This window comes from Miscanthus floridulus, chromosome 8, assembly GCF_019320115.1.
Source record: "Miscanthus floridulus cultivar M001 chromosome 8, ASM1932011v1, whole genome shotgun sequence".
NCBI classification, from domain to species: domain Eukaryota; kingdom Viridiplantae; phylum Streptophyta; class Magnoliopsida; order Poales; family Poaceae; genus Miscanthus; species Miscanthus floridulus.
This window is the reverse complement of record NC_089587.1, coordinates 169,478,176-169,496,942: the sequence shown is the minus strand read 5'-3', so window position 1 is coordinate 169,496,942 and position 18,767 is coordinate 169,478,176. Positions and strand designations below refer to the sequence as shown.

Genomic DNA, 18,767 nt, shown 5'->3' with positions numbered 1-18,767 from the left:
TTCTGGGACCTCTTCACCTTGGCAAGAAGCTGCTGCTCCCGGTCCCTGATCCTGAGGACACCGTCCTTGATCAGTACCTCGCTGCCACGCTCATCTAGCTGGCCAATGTTGATGATGCTTGAACCCAGCTATGGGATGTAATATACATCCATTAGTGCACGGTGCTTGCCGTTCTGACACCTGAAGATGATGGTGCCGCGCCCTCAGATCGCCACCCTTGAGATGTCACCGAACTTCACCGTATCGATCACGTCGTCGTCGAGCTCAGAGAAGGCTACCTTAGAGCCCGTCATGTGGTTGCTGGCATCGGAGTCCAAGTACCACTGATGCTCCTGTTCGCCGCCCACACGTCCGAGGTGGACATGGGTGCGTGGTTTGTCGAGGTTGACAGCCTTCAGAGCCTTCCCAGGCCCTTCCACTGCCATCCCCTCTCCTTTTTCCTTGGCCTCAACGTCGTGCAGTGCACAGTACGTCGCCATCAGGAGAGTGGCCTCATCATCATCATCAACCTACGCTAGATGAGCCTCAGTCTTCTTCTCCTGCTTGTGATTTGGGCACTCCTTTGCCCAATGGCCTGTCTTCCCGCAGCGCCGGCAGGCATTGGGGTTGACCTTCTTCTTTTCCAAAGAAGCCTTGTCGTGATGCTTGCCATCGCCACCGTGGCTGGAGGAGGCTTCCCCGAACTTCTTTTCCTTCATCCGGGCAGCCCACTCCTCATCTGTCAGCAGCGGCTTGCCGCTGTCTGTCGTTGCTATCGCCTGCTCTAGGCGCTCATCCACCGCCCACAACCGACCAGTCACATCCTCAATGGTGAGGGTGGAAAGATCCAACATCGTCTCTATGGAGAGAGCGATCTGGATATACTTCGTCGGTACGGAGTGGAGGTACTTGAAGACTGCCTCTTCTTCATCGATGGTGATGACGTGGCTCCTCAGCTTGCTAATGAGCGTCTGCAGGCGGAGGGAGAATTCGTCCACTGATTCACCATCCTTGAACTTGAGGTTGGCGTACTCCTGCTTCAGCAGCTGGACCATCGCCTTTTTTACGCGGTCGGAACCAACGCGCATCGCCACAATGGCCTCCCACGCCTTCTTAGCAGAGCTCTTCACCCTCAACGGCTCCCTGTACTCTGCTGGCACAGCAGCGAGGATAGCCTCCAACGTTAACATATCATCTTCTTTGTTGTCGGTGCCCTTGTCAACAGCATTCCAGAGTCGTCAAGCTCTGAGCTTGACCTTCATGGTCACCGCCCACTCGCCATAGTTGGTGCGAGTCAGCGTCGACCAACTGGTGCCACTGACCTCCCGCACCGTACGCACAATGACCTCCTACCATGGCTGGGCAGCCATAGCAGTGCCGCTGCTGTCGTCCATCTCCAAACCGTCCGTCATCGCCAGCGGTTAGTCCAGCGACAGCGCTTGTACGGCTCTAATACCACTTGTGATCCCTGGCTGCCCTGCACAGGTAAGCAACTAGCTTACCAGCACACACACTCACTCACTATGACTAGAGGTAGAAGAATAAATTGAGAACAGCACACACACACTCAGCACAAGTACTAGCGTTGGCCGAAGCCCTGTCCTTTAGTTTGTGGCAACTGAACTAAGTATTCCATTACCCTTTGAATGAAATATATACAATTCTAGCTGTACCTTTACTAGGTACATAGTTGTTGGCCAACTACCTATAGGGTACAACAACTACCTACTCCTAAGGTACAGAGTATACCAACTACTCCTAGCAGTACAAAGCTTACGTCAGCCCACTACCATGTCATGACTGATGTAATAGCTACCAACTAATACTGCTACAGCTACAGAAACTGGTCGGCAGAGCCGATCAATCCCCAACTCCCAACATGGAGTGATCGGCCGAGCCAACCAGTCTCCATCCAAGGAGAGAATGAGGAGCAACAGATTAGCCTGTTCGCTTGCTCGTAAACGATCGTAAATTTTCAGTCAGGAACAGTGTTTTTCTCTCTCACACCAAACCAGCCAGCAGTAAATAATCCACGATACGATACGGCCTCCCGAACAGGCTTATGTCTAACAGCATCTTCACTCTTCAACTGGACCTCTCTGTCTCCCCTTCGTCAGTTGATGTTCATCTTCTTCTTCGGCTCCATCATGTGTACACTTCCTACTCCCTCCTTGCGATCCAAGGAGTTTCTCGCTCCAGCAACACACACGTACTACGCCAGCGTCGCGCCCTCTGCCCCTCTCCCACGCCATGGCATTCGGCAACATCCTCACCATTGCCGGTATCCTCCTATTTATTGTGATCTTCGCCTTTGGGGTCGTCTCCCTGCAGTGCTGCTTCAACGCGTGCCACTGCCGCCATGCCCAGCAGGCAGCGGCGGCGTCGCAGAGCGCGCTGTGGCGCCGTGGTGGCGGGACGACGGCGGTCGGAGGTGGTGACCCGGAGCTGCTGCTGCTGCGCTCGCTGCCGGCCACGGTGTACCGCGCCGCGCCGGCGCCGCGTTCGACAAGGAGTGAGGACGTTGTGGAGTGCGTGGTGTGCCTCGCGGAGCTCGAGGACGGGGAAGTGGCCCGGTTCTTGCCGTGCTGCAACCGTGGATTCCACGCCCAGTGCGTCGACACGTGGCTGGCATCCCAATCCACCTGCCCGCTCTGCCGGATCAACGTCATCGCTATGGCTAGGTCATGGCGCCGGTGCCCGCAGTGGTTCTTCCTCTGGTCCCGCCCGCCTGAGCCCGAGAAATATCGCCGCCAACCTGCCCACGTGCGTGCTTCTCGGGTTGTCCGAGTTGCAGGGGCAAGGCGCGGTGATCGTGATCACTCTGAACACTGAGAGATCCTAGCAACACGAAACACTTAAATATAACATACGTCTAAAGCAGATGAAACATTTAAAAATACACTTACAACATGTGTATGAAACATATAAACATCCAGATACAACACTTACAACTTATAACATAAAAACACTTATTGCAACATAAGACTGAAACAACTGAAGCATTTCGAACATACTCTTCAATATATGCGTGAAACATATGCAACATTCAAATAGGCACACTTGCAACATACGTCTGAAAAAACAGATGAAACATTTGAAACGGACGCTTACAACATACGTGTACAACCATTGCAGCATGTGCAACGTCCGGATCTATTTTTGCAACATCCATATGAAACACTTGCAACGTACCTTTGAAACATTTAAAACACTTGAAACATACTCTTACAACATGCGCTTTCAACGTAACATCTCATTGCTACTCGGCAGAATGGAGGCTCTCGGTGTGTGGTGTTCATCGAAGGCAGTAGCCCGGCGGCGCTTGTAGGCGGCGGGCCGGTGGCAATGGTTGCATGTTGCGGAAGGGAGGCATCAGCCGCACGAGCGCGTGCGGAGGGCGACTTGGAGAGGGCAGCAACGCACCGCGCCTGGCAGGGCTAGCAGCCGAGCGCCGCGAATCGGAGGTGGACGCGCGTCGTGCCTGGCGCCCTGGCAAGGCTCCGAGCGGTGTGCCTTAGAGGGCCAGCGGCCGTGCGCTCGGAGGCGGCAGGCGAGCGGATAAGAGCGATAAGAAGATGAACGAGTGGATAGAAATAAGTAGATGAGTATTTTTTTAGAAACAAAGGAGCAGAGTTGTTGGGCTGGCGTCATAGCCCAGCAACGAAGCGTCCGGGCATACAGACGCCGGACTTAGAGCATTACCAATATAGAAAGTATCACATAGACTGATATGCTCGATGAGAATTGGCCCAACTAACAGAAGCCAGTTCATTTCGGGCCTGAAATGGCTACGGAAGCTGGATTCTATTTTTCTACTTTTGTCGTACACAGCACAAGATTTACTCTATCTATCTTGAATACAATATATCTTAGAAATTCTTAGACATATTATATGATAAATAATTAAATACCATTTAATTGCGGCGAGATATCATGATTACTATATTTAGTTTAGCAATAGACATTCGGTCAAAAGTTTAGCAATAGACATTAATGGTATGTACGTGAGGAATGCTATTTTTAATCTAAATTCGGGGATTACTTGACCCAGGATCTCTTATAATTTGTAACGATTTTAAATACTTGAATATCTTATATTTCAGGATGGAATGAGTATCAACAAGAGTTTTGACATCGATACTAAACTTTTGTACTTTGTGCAATCTGTTTCCGTGATGATCTTTTGAGTTTACGAGACGCATTCAAATCCTTTGTTTAGGTCTTGTTTGGCACAATTTCTTCACTAGCTTCACAGGTGAAGCTCCTGAACTACTCTCACGTAGGATTGAGGTGGGGTCAAGCTGCCGATGAGCACGACCATCGGGGGCTGAATAGGGTGGGGGCACGGACGTCGGGGATTGCGAGGAGATACGTGGAATAAGAAGATGAGAAAGAAGCCTGAACAGATAAGGAAGAAGAAATAGGAGATGAGGGGAAAAAGTGAAGAGCATTATGGCCATTTTATTCTTTTTGTCAACTATGAGGAGTTGTTTTGCCATGGGTCACCAAAATAACTTCATCTTCACCGGTATTGCGGAGGTGAAGCCAAACAAATTTGCTTCTCTAGTGAAGCAGAGCCTTACTGTCCTTACAAACAAAACAAAAGAAATTATTTATTTTACCCCGCTAGAAACTGTGAATTGTTTTGATCATCTAGAGAGAGTGTGAAATGGTTTGAGCAACTAGAGACTTTGAATTAAACTAGCAATGTCAAAAAAGAAGAAGTGCATGACTGCCGACGTTCTAGGATTCAGTCTAAAATCGAATTTCGGTGAAATTCACCCATTTCGATGAGGTCTGAAACAACATTGTACCAGTCAATTTTAGTTGAATTCAAATTTGTAGTCAAGTATAGAGTTCAAAACATGCCTACAAGTTCTTATTTCAATATAGAAATGCAAACTTACCAAACTATAATTCATTTGTTTCATCTTCGTACCACTTGATCAAATTTTGGCTAATAAATTCAGTTTTATTAGCTAAATATTAGCATTTTGACTGGTCAAAATAAATGAACATCAGTCTAAAATTACTGGAATTTCTATATCTATCCATTTCTGTTTTAAGTCTGAATAGAGCGTTCGGCTGCAGGAAAGCAGTCGCTGCAGCTTTTCCTCACTTTGCAGATCAGTCGAAGACTTGAACGTAAATGGACAGGTTGCCGCAATAAGCTTGTACGTTGTTGTTGTTGTTGTTGTTGTTTTATAAACCTGTTTCGATCGGCGTGGTCGCGCGACTGGTCGCCTCGAGCTGGCCACGGCGGCTGACTATTCCTCTCCTCATCGGGGTGAATGGTTTGCGTTTGAATTGAAGTCTGGTTGCTTCTGCCTTTCCTGGTGCCCAAGCCTCTGGGTCCGGGGCTCCGGACGAATGGTTGAGCGGTGCAGAGGAGGCGAGAGAGCATCGGGCACTGGGTAGCACATCCATTGCCCGGACCTGGATCAGACGATGGCACTGGGCAGGCGACGGCACGTGTCGCCGGCTCGCCGCACATGTGGCGGTGGCGCCTGGGCTGGGCATGCGCAGCTTCCGTTTCGTTTCCATTCATTCAATTCAACGATGACGACGACGACGTGGGGGTTGTCGTTGAGAAGGCTTGCAGTGCGCTGGATTGCTTCGTCCATAACCATAAGTAGATGCCCACGGAAGAGAGGAAGGACGAAGCAAGCAAAGGAGCAGACGCCCACGGACGACGGACAAAGTAGGCAATAGGCATGGCGGAGGCGGAGGCCCATAGCGTCGTCATCGTCGGCGGCGGCATCTGCGGCCTTGCCACCGCTCTTGCTCTTCACCGGTACTTGAGCTCATTTGCTCCTCCTGCTCGTTAGTTAGTCAGTTAGTTAGTTAAATTAATTACGACTTAGGAGTGTTAAGTTCTCTTTTTTTTTTTTTGTTGACGCTTTTGGATGTCAGGTAGAGCTATCTGCTGGGCGCCAACCCATGGCCACGGTCGACCTCATCTCCCTCCACATGTGGTCATGTACTCCTAAATCGGAGCGTTGGCCATGGTCAACGCTGCCGTAGCGACCTTTTGTTCCGAGCGACTGACACTTAGGTCCCCTCCTACAGTCCTACCTACCGAAAGAAAAAATGCCATGACCCGACCCTATACAACCAACAAACAGGAGGATCCATTGCCCCTCGGCCCTCGGCCCTCCCACAATCACCATACTCGCAGTCGCATGTATGTGATCGGCAAAAGACCAGCAAGCAAGAGCATAGCATAGCTTAAGAAAAGAAAGTGCACTTGTCACTCTGTCAGTGTAGCAGCAGCTCTGCTGCCTACCACTACAATGAATTGTCAGCTTAAAAGCACAGCATGAATAAGAATGCTTGATCCGAGCAAGGCAAGCACAAGCATTAGCAGACGGGGAAAAAAATCTAGGTAGCCAAAGCTCTTAAAGAGCTCTGACAATAATAGGCGAGCAGTACCTAGAATCTTCAGTCTTTCAGCGAAGGTATAATCTTGCTACCATGCTTTAACATTCATGAATCCTTTTCTTTTGCCCATAACAGGATTAAGATTTACATTCTACAGTATATGCCATAACTGCCATGAAATGAGCGAGGAGTTGCAGATGCGAGAAAGGCGACATACAACACAGAAGCAGAGCTCAATCAGGTACCAGATGAGACAAGGCCACCGCCTGCCATGGATTTATATTGGAAGGAAAATTTGAAACTTCAGAAACTGTAACAGGACTGCTGCTACGTCAGATCGAAGGCGTCAGGTATAGGATTCTTCAGCAAATGGATATGATACAAATCAGCTGCAGGCTTGGCTCATCTGCGGTGGTGGTAGTGCCTGCTGTCATGCCTGTCTCTGTCTCTATCCCTAGAATGGCGTGACGACATCTCAGAGCTCGAGCTGTAGTGGCCCGAGTACTGCCTGCTGGGGTATGAATGCGGGGTCCAGGCACCATCGTCTGCTGGCACTGGCAGATTATCATAACGAGGCGGGCTTCTCCACACCCTGTCTGAGTGTGACCTCCCTAAGCTTGGGCTCAAAGGCCCATAATCGTGGGAATGGTATCTCGATGAATAATGATCAGCACCGGGAGGTCCTCTGTCATGGTAATCCCTCGAATCCAATGAGTGGTGGCGGCCTGAGGACTGGGGCGGGGCGCTACCCCACAGCCACTGGTCACCATTCTCTGGGATGGGGGCGTTTATTCCAGGGAACTCCACTGTCATCCTTTTCTTAGGCGGGGATGCCTCGGCTTGCTCTGAAAGCTCTCCCTCCTCGTACTCTAGTTTCACCTCACCATCTCCAAATATGGTGATACCAGAAGGTTTATCTTCATCGTCAACCACATCTAAAAAGCACAATCAGTGAGCAACAATATCATGATGAAAACATCTGCTATAAAACTTATGCGATGCCTAATGTAAACAAATACAGACACTTCGAATTCACATGCCATCCTGATGGTGATGCTGTTCACTGTATGACTTCCATATAGGAATGAAGCTAATTGGATTGCAGGTGCGAGTAAGATAAAACGATGTATATAATTGATTGGTCAAACAGGCCTAGTAAAAAAATGGTTTAAAGAACTAACCCAATGCAACTTTGTGGTTTTCATGGTTATTAAGGTGGTAAGGCGAGGCGTGGCGAGTGACTACCGCCTTACGGTTAAGCGACTAAAGCGTGAGGAGGCGACACCTTACGAATTTAAGACTTAAAACTGCAGCTTAGAGCAGCAGATGATGAAGAAAAAAGAAAAGGAAAAAAGAAAAAGAAAGGAGGAATAAGAAGTGGGCTGGCCCAGCCCACCAGGAGGCCCATGTGCCCCTCCCCCTCCTGGAGTGGCTTATCCCAACCCCCTCCTGCTCCTCTCTCGTTCTCCACCGTTCCGCCTCCGCTCGTCTCCCGGCTTCCCTCCACGGCTCCGCCCCTCTCTCTCCGGATGCGCTGCTCTGCTTCCCTCTCTTCGGATGCACTGCTCTGCTCCCCTCCCTCGCTGCTTCCCTTTCAGATCTACAGCCGCCGCCCTCCCCTTCCAGATCAAGCAAACGGCGGCCAGGAGATGGCAGAATCGAGCAGACGGCGGAATCGACGAGGAGACGGCGGAATAGAGAGGGCCAGCATCAGAATCGATGAGGAGACGGCGGAATCGAGGGGGCGTCAGCATGCACATAAGGCGACAAGGCACCGCCTTACCCCTAAGGCGAGCCTGGAGCGCCCTGACGCTTAAGCGACGATTAAGCGACACCTTAATAACCATGGTGGTTTTCCTTTTAACTAGAGTAGTCCAAACTATGAACATCAGAAAAGGAAAGTTTGCATACTTCGCAAATATTAAAATGTATACTGAAGTTGGGCTTACCTAGGTAGCCCGGAGGATACCCTAACTCACGCATTCTATGCAGCCAAGGAGGGGGATCATTTTCCTGCAAAAAAATAGTTATACTTACAATGTGATTCTACCATTCTGAATTCAAAATAAACTTTGTACAGTTAAGTCAATTATTTGTTCAGCATGAGAGATCATTCGATCCCAAAAATAAAAATGAAAAACACATAAGTCACTAGTACTCCTGTAGCAAAATGAATGTCTGCTCAGAGGGCTACCAGATTAAGTGCGACAACAAGTAACTTTGCAGTGTTATTACCACTTTGTTGAGGCTTCTTGCATCATTTGCTAATAGGAAAGTGACTAGGAAAAGCTTATTGCAAATGTTATACCAGCAGGCCAACACAACAAATGCATTTAGTTGCATATAAACATGATGTGGATCTTTCAAGTATGGACATAAAAATCTATTAATCATGGTTGATGGTAAAGAAGACAAAGGGTATTGCACTCCACAAAATTACTTAACCTTGAACAACAGGAACCTCATACAGTTATCCAAACAATAAACACAACACTTGAATAGACAAAAGTTGCTATTTCAACACATATATGCTATTTCATTAAGTGTACAAACATGATGTGCAAAACTAACCGAACTCATATGGGTCATGTATTGAGAGTAATAAACTAATGATTTTCATCTCATGAATGCTAAAATGTAGCAGTATTTCATGAATGCAAATAAATGTCATTCTTATCTCACTCTAAATGCATCATAATACTTATTGCACTGGTAGACAAGTCAAACACAACCATCTTATCAATAAAATCAGGATGTTCAAACTTAGACTGCAACTGATATAGTCATTACCCCGATCCCCAAGCACTGTCTAGTTTCAGGTCCCAGTACTCCAGCTTTCAGATCATCAAATTTGCCAGGCGTTTTCTGGTAGTATCGATTTTGTACACGGTTCACATTAGATTGGTTTCTTTTCAAATTATGCTGCTTTCGGGCATTGCTAATTGCAACGTTGTCCCGAGGCTTTGGGCAATCCTTCAGAGCATGGCTATAAGAACCACAATTGAAGCAGCGTGAATCGACCTTATCTGCCCTGCTGTCAGAGAAACAAGGTACATCAGTTGTTGGTCCAAGTGAAAATGTAATTACAACATTAACAATGAGAAATTGAGAACGGTCGTCAAAAGCCAAAAATGGAAGTCTATCTTTGGAAGAATAATAACAAAATGCCAGAACAAACAGACAGTGCCATAACAAAGAACTAAGCACACGAATTTTAAGTATTATAGCCAGACAATGGGAGAACAAGATAATGCCACATGAACTATTATCAGCTGTTAAAGGACCATTTCATGCATAATTTTGTAATTTATCTAGTAAACAATAACAGTGAGTTACAACTAATTAATAACAAGGCACCCAGACTTGCCACAAGATAAGCAAATGAGGGACAATTTATCCATTAGCCTATTGATTCTGAGTGCATATACATTAATACCGCCAAGATTTTTCCTCTAAACAATTGTAGGGATAAATTTGAGACAATGGCATAAGTGATAGACCTCTATAACTCTTGTGCTTATCTATCTAGGAAGCTTATCTTAGGAGTAGTTGGAGCATATGTCAGCACCTTATCTTCTTATCTCGCTTTAGCATCTAATTTAGCATCTACTTAGAATATGCTGTAATCCTTTCTTAAGTTGCAAGTTTGCTACTCCTATATGTATCCAATCCTGCCATGGTTTGTGGCATGGCTAAGTAATAGAGAAAATCTGCCCCAAATACCTGTGTCTTTGGCTAACAGTAAGCAGATAGATTAAGATACACACATGAAAATGGTTGATTGATGAATATTGAGACAGTAAATATCTAAAAAATTGACAACGATTGAAGCCCCTAAATGGAATGCAGGAAAATCCCTAATTCATGTGGAAGTAGAACATTTTCATGCATAACGGAATTCTGTCAAAATTCGAGCATTCCAAACAGGTCTTAAATGATCAAGAAAAATGGCAATTTCTTTGTAGATGGTGACAATAATGTCAGAGTTCATATCTGGGAGAAGGAAAAAAACATAAGGAAACTAACAAGCTCCAAAGTTTTCTTTACACGTCAGGCAATATCAAGACAACTAAGGACAGTACAGATATACACAAAGCAGTTAATAATAAGAGTAAAATTCACCAGTGGTCCCTAAACTTGCACAGCGGTGCTATCTGAGTCCCTAACTCACAAATCTTGATTTTTGGGTCCCTAAACTTGTATGGCAATGTCATCTGGGTCCCCAGCTCTCGAATTTTGATTTTTTAAGTCCTAGAACTTGTATAGTGGTGTCATCTAGGTCCCTAAACTTGCACGTCAACACATAATTAGCATGCCACATTAGCGTCATATGTATGTTCATGTGCAAGTTCAAGGGCCTAGATGACACCACCATATAAGTTTTAGGACTCAAATATCAATATTCGAGAGTTGGAGACCCAAATGACATTTTCATACAAGTTTAGGGACCCATAAATCAAAATGCAAGAGCTAGGGACCCAGATGATACCACCGTGCAAGTTTAGAGATCGCCCGTGAATTTTACTCTTAATATAATAACCTCTACCTTTCAGTGTTTGATGAATCACCCAGAGGAGTCGAGCCCAAGGTAAACTCCCGATCATACTGTGGAACAGAATCATCATCTACGGTATCACTTTCCCTTGCTTGGTTATCCACCCAAAATGACTTGTAAGGATAAGAAAAAGAAGAAAACAGAACAAGGTGAATAACTATATTCCAGTTAAGTATCCCACGAAAAGCAGAAATGAATCATACAGCCAATTGTCTAAAGATTACATCAAATGTTAGATACATATCAGTAACAAAGGACAGGAGACTATGCCATGTTCGAATATGTGGTACTAAAACAACGTGTTTCAAAGGAAAAATAATAAAAGCATATGGCTGCAAGTGGGAACTAACACTGGATTCAGATTCCAAAGTTTATTACTGTTGAATACAAACACAGTTGTAGCATATTTGACATTCTGGGAAGGGATGAGATTGATTTAATTTCCAACATGTCCTCAAAGGATCAAAGTGTATCTAAACGAAGGGGCTAATGTCACCAAATAAATAGAAAGAAGACGGATCAAGGATCAAAAACATGCAAGTCCCTACTGCAAACTTAAGGTTTATACATGGGAAAAAATTCAAATTAGCACAGTTAGATGCACTATGAGATGCCAATAAAGGACATCCTCACCTTAGCAGGTAGCTAAGGCAGGAGTGATAGCTTACCAAGAAGAAGAATACCTTGGCAATGGAAAGAAGAAACATAAAAAAAGGCAAATGGGAAAACATAGAAGGCAAGAATACATTAGAGCATCTCCAAGAGGCTCTCTACATGGCTCTTCATCACAAATTACAAAATTTCAAAAAAAAAAAAATCAGGCTCCAATGGACTTTCTAAACCACTCTTTCCACTCTCCAGAACCACCCTTCTCACTCTCCACTAATGAAGAGGCTAAATCACTCTCTAAATTCAATATATGGTAGTTCTATCATCAATTTTTCACAAGGGAAATTATGACAAGTCATTGCAGTATAGATAACGAAACTTAGAATGTATATATATATATATATATATATATATATATATATATATATATATATATATATATATATATATATATATATATATATAAAGAGAATATTCATGGGATGGCTCTCCAAATAGAGATATAGAGATTGAAGTCTAGAGAGAATCTTGGAGTTGCTCTTAGTTCTCACGTCCTCAGAAGCACGGACACGGCAGGGAAGGGGCGTATCCCGTATCGGATACGGATACGCCTGGGATATGGTCGGGATACGTATCCGCGGCGTATCCGCGTATCCCAGCTTATTTGGGCTGGAAACTAACGATTGGAAACGTTTCGGCCCAGTCGATACGGCCCAGCCAGCCCAATAGCTTACCACCATCCCACCTTTGCCCTACTCCCGTCTCCCGACCCCTCCCAGTCTCCCACGTGCAGCCGCCTCCGCCTCGCGCAGGTCCGCCTCCCGCCGGCCGCCAGTCCGCCTCCCGCCAGCCGCCAGTCAGCCTCCGCCCTCGCCGGCGACCAGCCTCCGCCCTCACCGCCAGCCCGTGCAGCTCGCCCCCGCAGCGCCCGTCCCCTTCCGCCACGCACGCCTTGAGGACGGACGCGAGCGTGCACCCGTCGGGCGCCAATCCCGGGGCCGCTGACGCCAGCATGGCACCGTAGACCCGCAAGGCTTCACCGGCGCTCTAGGACGAGTACGCCCCGACGAGCGCATTCCAGGAGAAGACGGTCCGGGCGGGCATTCCGTTGAACAGGCGACAAGGGCATCCCCGACCAGCCTCCGCCCTCGCCGGCGACAAGGAGCCCCCTACTTAGGTGAGTTCCTCTCCCTCCCCAATCCAATTTAGAGCTGAGCCAGTGCGCCATGCCCCATTAGGCCAAAGGCCATTACCCCTTCCTGATTACTGATTAGAGCCTTTTTTATTTTGTCCAATGTTCATTGTCCAGTATGGCATCTCCAAATTCGAGTAGTGCAGGTAGTGCTAGTGCTACTGCTAGTGGTAGTGTGGGATCTGGGTCCAGAGAAACAACTGATATCAAGGCTCAGCTGTGGGATCATGTTATTCTGAGTGTAATAGACCTTAAATGTCTCTATGTTGAACTTGAACATCTATTTTGCAATTGAATATGCATTGTTATCTATTTATTAATAAAATAGTTAAAACGTATCCGCGTATCGGGTTGTTTAAGAAATTGCCGTATCCGCGTATCCGTATCCTTCCGATACCGATACGTGTATCCGTATCCGTGCTACTCTGCTCATGTCAATCAATTAGATTTTTCTAGAGCACCTATAGCTATTTGGACACATGTTGCAAGAAATTACAACTTCCGAAGCCCATTCCAGAAGTTGTTTCCTGCAACATGCGCCAAAAATAGTTGTAGATTTTTAAACTTTACTTTTTTATTAAAAAAAAAAGAAGTTTTTAGTTATAGAAAACAGCCTTCAAAAGTTAAAATAGTTGTAGTTTTTTTTTTTTGTTATAGATATAGAAAAAAATGGAAACTAAAATGCATGCAGTCTTCAAAAGTCAAAAAGTATGACCACCTCTGTACATTTAGTTTCTTAGATCACAAATAATTAAGATAGGTTGTATGTTCAAGGTAATGCTAATGTCCAAATAACATCCATCTGAAGCCAGAGCATAATGAGAAAAAAGGAAGACAACACAAAATAAATCACCAATGACATATTCAAAGTAATCATATATTATTGTTTTTTTTTGGACATTGCCAGGTCAATTTCAACATAATGACATACATACCACAGCACAAGATTTCTCAGAACCAACATGTAATGCTGGATAATAAGTCTCTTCACCACTTTCTAAGGTCCCTTCCACAGCTTCCTGTTATTTCCAGAAAGAAAATAAATATCACAAAATAAGCTTCAATTCTATCATTTCTAAATAATTCTTTCTGAATGCATTATCTTCTTGTACTGATAGGTTAAAAGGACAATACTGAATCGCTGCAAAGAAACAATTGAGCGAGTAAGAAGACTTCAAAATTGCAAGAACTGGAACAAGTCCTGTTATGTTCCTTTATTTCTACTCCCCCATATTCCCACAATAGAAACAGCTAAACTCATCTATGGCACTGTCAAAGACTAAGGACATACAAATAAAAATGAATGGAGGCACGTACATTAGAAGCATACATAATTGTAGGGAACAGTACCTTCAAATGGTGCTGCCTTCTGGCCTGCCACTCAGACCATTGTTGCATCAGTTGCATAAGCTTTCTTTTGCTTTCCCTGAGATATTAAGATACCAATACTATTAAAAAATAGCCAAATGGTTTAAAAATATTTTCTGGAGCATGAAAGTTGCTACCACAAAATGGCATGTGCTAGCATTGATATTAGTGAGAATAGAAAGCATCTTGTAATTAACCTTGTCAAATCACTGTAGATGACACGAATAGAAGGCTCCTTTGATTCTACACGAGCTCTTTTAACTCCTCTCGAGGCTAAAAATGTCACATTAAGGAACAACAACAGCTACAAATTTTCCCCCAAGTCGCAATAACATGTTTAGAGTCCCAGGAGTATAAGCAAGAGTCTGTGCTTCTTATGCTAGCACAGTTCCCAGGATTCAATGGAAACAAATGAATCTTCAAGAAACATAGACACTTGCAGCTGCAGAAGTATATTAGCAGAAATACATAATAGTCCATTCAATAGGATACGACTTTCTTCAACAGAGATGCTGTTTGACTCAAAAATTGGTGCATTTTCAGTCCCGTCGCCCTTGTCCAGCTTGACCTCAAAACCAATCACAGTCTGCACAGCTGCAACACTGGTCACGGGATGAATGGAAGCATCTAATAGCTGATCCTTTCCAACCACTACGTCATCATCCATGAGGTCCATATCTTCCACTTGCCCCTCTTCAAGATCCAGGTTCCCAGCAGATGGCTTGGGATTACTGCCCACAACACCAGCTTCCCCTTCTGGTTGGAGTTCAGATGCCAGAGGCTCCGCCCCATTCACATCAGGAGCCTTAACCTGAACGTCTGCCCCTTCATCTTTCGCATCAGCTTCGCAAGGTGCCTCAAGGCTGATGAACTCGTCTGATGCCATTTCTTTGCGGGGCAAATACACTATGCATTCAACATTCCGGACCGAATCTGCAGCGAACAGTATATACTCGTAATTATATCAATCCGAATGCAGATAGCTTACGTTAGGGTTTGGGTCCGAAACCAGGGAGAGTTTATTGGGTGCTAACGAAGGGAAGGGAAGAGAAGGGAAGCGAAGGGAAAGGAAGGCATACCTTGTAGGTGCTCGTCGTAGGGCCGACGAAGACCTGGCGGAGGGCGGCGGAGGGCCGGCAGCGTTCGTCCAGTCGTCGCAACCAGGAAAGAAAAAACCCACGAGAGATACGGAGAGAGAGAGAGAGCGTGGTGGCCGGGGTGGGGAGGACGAGGCGGTGGAGGTGGAGGTGGCGCGCGCTGGCCGGCGCAGCGGGATCCAGCCAGCGGCGGGCGTCGGCGGCCGCAGGAGGATGCTCGGGCGGCGGCGCTCCCAGGTCACGCGTCACGGCCTCGTCCTACTCGCGCGAGTCGCGAACTCGCGATAGGGGAGAAATTCGAGCGAGTTCAACAAGGAGGAGGGGTAGTCTCGTGTTTTCCCATGTCCTAAACAGTGAAAACAGCCGTCTGGAATTAGGAAACGAGAGAAATCCTCAAAATCGGGTTAAATTTCAAAAGACACGAATTGATGTCAAATGTTGAGCGACGGACCAACTCAGGGTTAAATATTAAAATTTCTCTATTTCCTAGTGTTTGGCTCCCTTTATCACATTGATTCCTAAAGTAAACGATCCAAAAGGTGTCAACGATTTAGACCTATTTCCCTTCTGAAATGGGTATTCAGAATAATAGTTGCATTTCTATCTAATTTCCATGTCTCAATATTGATTTTTTCATGTATCTTAGAGCATCTCCAAGAGTTCCCTAAATATTCCTTCTAAAAAGTCCACATTTGCCAACTCTTAAAAGGGTATTAGGAGGAAAAAAAAGAAGGTCATCTCTAATAGTTTCTAATCTTTCACTTCTAAAAAATCAATTTTTTTACCGGCCTTTTTTCGCACGGGTCTGTTCGTGCTCGCGCAATACGTATGCCGCCGCTGCCTCCTTTTCCTTCTTGTCACCCTAGCCCTGCTCCTCCCGGCCGGCGTTGGCAATTTCCCCGCACCATTTTTTCCTCCCAGCCCACGATTCCCTGCCGCAGCTAGCCAGCGGAGTCCAAGGTAGCCTGCTACCACCCAGGGCCAGGAGGCGGCCAGCACTCATCGACCTTGCCGCAGCGTAAACAACAAACTGATCCTCCGATCCTGCTACAACCTGAAATGTCGATAATTAAGCTACCTTCGTCGTCGTCCACCATGTCGCGTTTCGACGACGACGTGGAGTTCGACTCCAGCATTTTGGAGCTCGAGCTGATGATGGGGAGGGCCTTCCTATCCCGTGCCGAGGCATGGATCGACTACTTCAGGAGAGTCGCGGCGTATGCCGAGGGCGTCCTTGACGGCTTCGAGCGCCGCCGCCGCGAGTCCGAGGACGACCATCAGGCCCAGACGTCGGTGGCGCACGCGCGCAGGGCGCTGAGGTACTTGACCCTTCAAAATCTGGCCTTGGTTCGGTGCGCCGCAGCCAGGGACGTGCGGAGGGTGCTCACGCACGTCCAAACGGTGGTCCGGAGGCCGCGTTCCGGCAGACGACCTCGCTGATGTATGACCCCCGGGTGGGTGATGGGCTGGGACAGCGACGCAGAGGTGGCGGTGGAGTTGCTGCTTGTGGTAGAACCACCCAAAATAGCGTACTTACGGAGGCGCTCATCTTCCACCAGACACTAAGTACCCCGAAAGTAACTACAATGAGCAATATCCGTCGGGCACACCCCGAGGGAGAACCCGAAAGATCCACATTTTTCCCAAGGATCCAATAATGAAAATGAGTTACAACACAAGTTCATCTCATACATTAGAGTTTCTTAAAAGTACATTATTACAATACCAAATACAGAGTGCGGAATGATAAACAATGGAATATTAAAAGATAACATCTAGCGATAAGATAATGAGAATTTTGTCTGAGCCCACCAGAAGAATCCTCCACACAAGGTACTCCTCAAGCATCACCTGCAACAGGGGTAAATAAACCCTGAGTACACAATGTACTCGCAAGACTTATCCGATAGTGGGAATACTTTCCCGACTCCAAGGAATATGCTAGGCTTTATGGTTGCTGGTTCTCTTTTAGCCAAAAGCAGTACTAATAGTGAGTCCTTATTGATATATTATTATCATCAGGCGTATTAAGTTTTTATCTAGTCAATCTATATAACCACCTGTACTACTTTCAAGCAAGAGCTGAGCAATCGATACTGTCCTTCTCCTTTTCTACTTCCAGTTCTTACTAAGCGAGGTCTTCTACTAAAGTCAAGCAAGAGTTGAGCAATCGATTACATATTGGCAACAGAAATTCTCAATGCAAAAGTACCTCCATTAAATTACTAAGCGAGGTCTTCCTACTAAAGTCTAAGCTATATACCAGTACTACTAACATGTATGATCGCGTCCTACATTCTTACGATGACTACGGATATTCATACTCCTAATGCCAGTTTACGATAAAGCAAGGATAATAACTACGTCATTAAACGACTCGTTCTATGGTTACCATTTTTTACAGCAAGTATATAAATGCCTAAGGAACCTACGGTAACGATTTCAAAGCTAAAGTTATCATCGGTTTACCACAACAAATCTTGCAATTAAAGATCGATATACCGCTAAGCTTTCTACTTCAAGCTTATGAGCCTACCATCCTAACCGCTAATGGTGAACTAACTGTACTAACAGGTAGGCGACATTTTTGCGAACCTAACAAACTTGGTTTCGCTATTTTTGGACAACCATGTAATTTACTACTAATTATTGAAGTTCAGTTCATAACCTAAATAGATAAACAATTTTTAATACAATGAAATAGAGAAAACCGAAACTGGCCTCGCGGCCCAAAACGCGTGGCCTTAGCCCACGACTGCACGGCACACCCACCCGAGCAGCGCGGCCCAGCCGGCCACGGCCCACGACGGGAGAGGCCCGCGCGCGATGGAGGTTATGCACGGACACCCCCGCTCTACAATGAATTCGCAACAAGCTCTGGGTCCCTATTTCCGCAGTCTACGTTTTTACAACACACCCTCCGACTGCTATGTCTTCCCCGCGGTGAAGTCCCTGACCATCCAGAGCACGCACCGGCGCGACGGCGCGGCACTGGATGTCTACGTCGGCCACCCCGGCCCTCTCCTTACTAAAAACAAGAGCCGATACTCACCTACGTGTGAACGCAAACCATCGGGCGGAGACACAGGCGCCGAGACATCGCAGCGAGCTCGGACCACGACGGTGGGCAACCTGCAAGGACGGCGGTGCCGTTCCGGTGAACAACAGCACTGCCAGGACAAAACAAGGAGTGGACGAGTACCAGCGACTCACCACGGAACTGGAAGACGTGAAGAAACGATCGGAGATGGCTCAGGCCAAGCTGGCCACGTGCGCGCGATGAGTGCAGCGGAGCACGGCAATGGCACGGCCGCGCCACGGGATGCACTACGGCGGTAGGGTCTAGGATATGGCGAGCATGGTGACAACGACGGAAGGGGGGCTAGTGGCGCGAGAAATTTGACCGAGCGGCTATGGTGACGCTGAAAGCCGATGGCGCAGGCACCTCGGGTCTTAATGGCCCGAGAGCTCGGCCCTTCAAAATTGGCGCACAGGACTGAGCCACAGGCGGCTATGTGGGGCAGGAAAGGCGACTGGCTGCCCAACGGAGCTGCGGGCAAAACCAATTGGAGCGGGGTGCAACCAC

The 18,767-nt window shown here is 46.6% G+C and overlaps 3 protein-coding genes across 4 annotated transcripts; 1 reads left to right on the top strand and 2 right to left on the bottom strand.

The window, feature by feature from the left end:
* Nucleotides 1-203: 203 nt before the first annotated feature.
* On the bottom strand, nucleotides 204-1,169 carry LOC136470159 (uncharacterized). Its single transcript, XM_066468099.1, has 2 exons — nucleotides 612-1,169; nucleotides 204-509 (listed from the first exon to the last, which is right to left on the bottom strand). Exons 1-2 carry the CDS (start codon nucleotides 1,167-1,169, stop codon nucleotides 204-206), a joined length of 864 nt encoding a protein of 287 aa, XP_066324196.1.
* A 1,060-nt stretch (nucleotides 1,170-2,229) lies between these two features.
* Nucleotides 2,230-2,811, top strand: LOC136470158 (E3 ubiquitin-protein ligase EL5-like). The gene has a single exon (XM_066468098.1). It carries the CDS (start codon nucleotides 2,230-2,232, stop codon nucleotides 2,809-2,811), a length of 582 nt encoding a protein of 193 aa, XP_066324195.1.
* Nucleotides 2,812-6,209: 3,398 nt separating this feature from the next.
* LOC136473967 (uncharacterized) lies at nucleotides 6,210-15,477 on the bottom strand. Of its 2 annotated transcripts, none has more exons than XM_066471581.1 (9): nucleotides 15,164-15,477; nucleotides 14,577-15,017; nucleotides 14,282-14,357; nucleotides 14,067-14,142; nucleotides 13,652-13,735; nucleotides 10,907-11,028; nucleotides 9,151-9,394; nucleotides 8,310-8,373; nucleotides 6,210-7,295 (listed from the first exon to the last, which is right to left on the bottom strand). In XM_066471581.1, the coding sequence occupies exons 2-9, from the start codon at nucleotides 14,968-14,970 to the stop codon at nucleotides 6,763-6,765; spliced, it is 1,593 nt and encodes a 530-aa protein (XP_066327678.1). In that variant the 5' UTR covers nucleotides 14,971-15,017; nucleotides 15,164-15,477; the 3' UTR covers nucleotides 6,210-6,762. The 2 variants fall into 2 exon arrangements, with proteins under 2 accessions (XP_066327678.1, XP_066327679.1); XM_066471582.1 differs by having other exon boundaries at nucleotides 6,211-7,295; nucleotides 9,151-9,391.
* Nucleotides 15,478-18,767: the final 3,290 nt, after the last annotated feature.

Coding starts and splice junctions, on each gene's coding strand:
- LOC136470159 (XM_066468099.1), bottom strand. CDS start 1,169: ATGTTAACGTTGGAGGCTATCCTCGCTGCTGTGCCAGCAGAGTACAGG. Junction 510..611: donor CTTCTTTGGAAAAGAAGAAG/GTCAACCCCAAT, acceptor CATCTAGCGTAG/GTTGATGATGATGATGAGGC.
- LOC136473967 (XM_066471581.1), bottom strand. CDS start 14,970: ATGGCATCAGACGAGTTCATCAGCCTTGAGGCACCTTGCGAAGCTGAT. Junction 14,358..14,576: donor CATCTCTGTTGAAGAAAGTC/GTATCCTATTGA, acceptor TGACATTTTTAG/CCTCGAGAGGAGTTAAAAGA. Junction 9,395..10,906: donor GATTCATCAAACACTGAAAG/GTAGAGGTTATT, acceptor TTTCTCTGACAG/CAGGGCAGATAAGGTCGATT.
- LOC136470158 (XM_066468098.1), top strand. CDS start 2,230: ATGGCATTCGGCAACATCCTCACCATTGCCGGTATCCTCCTATTTATT.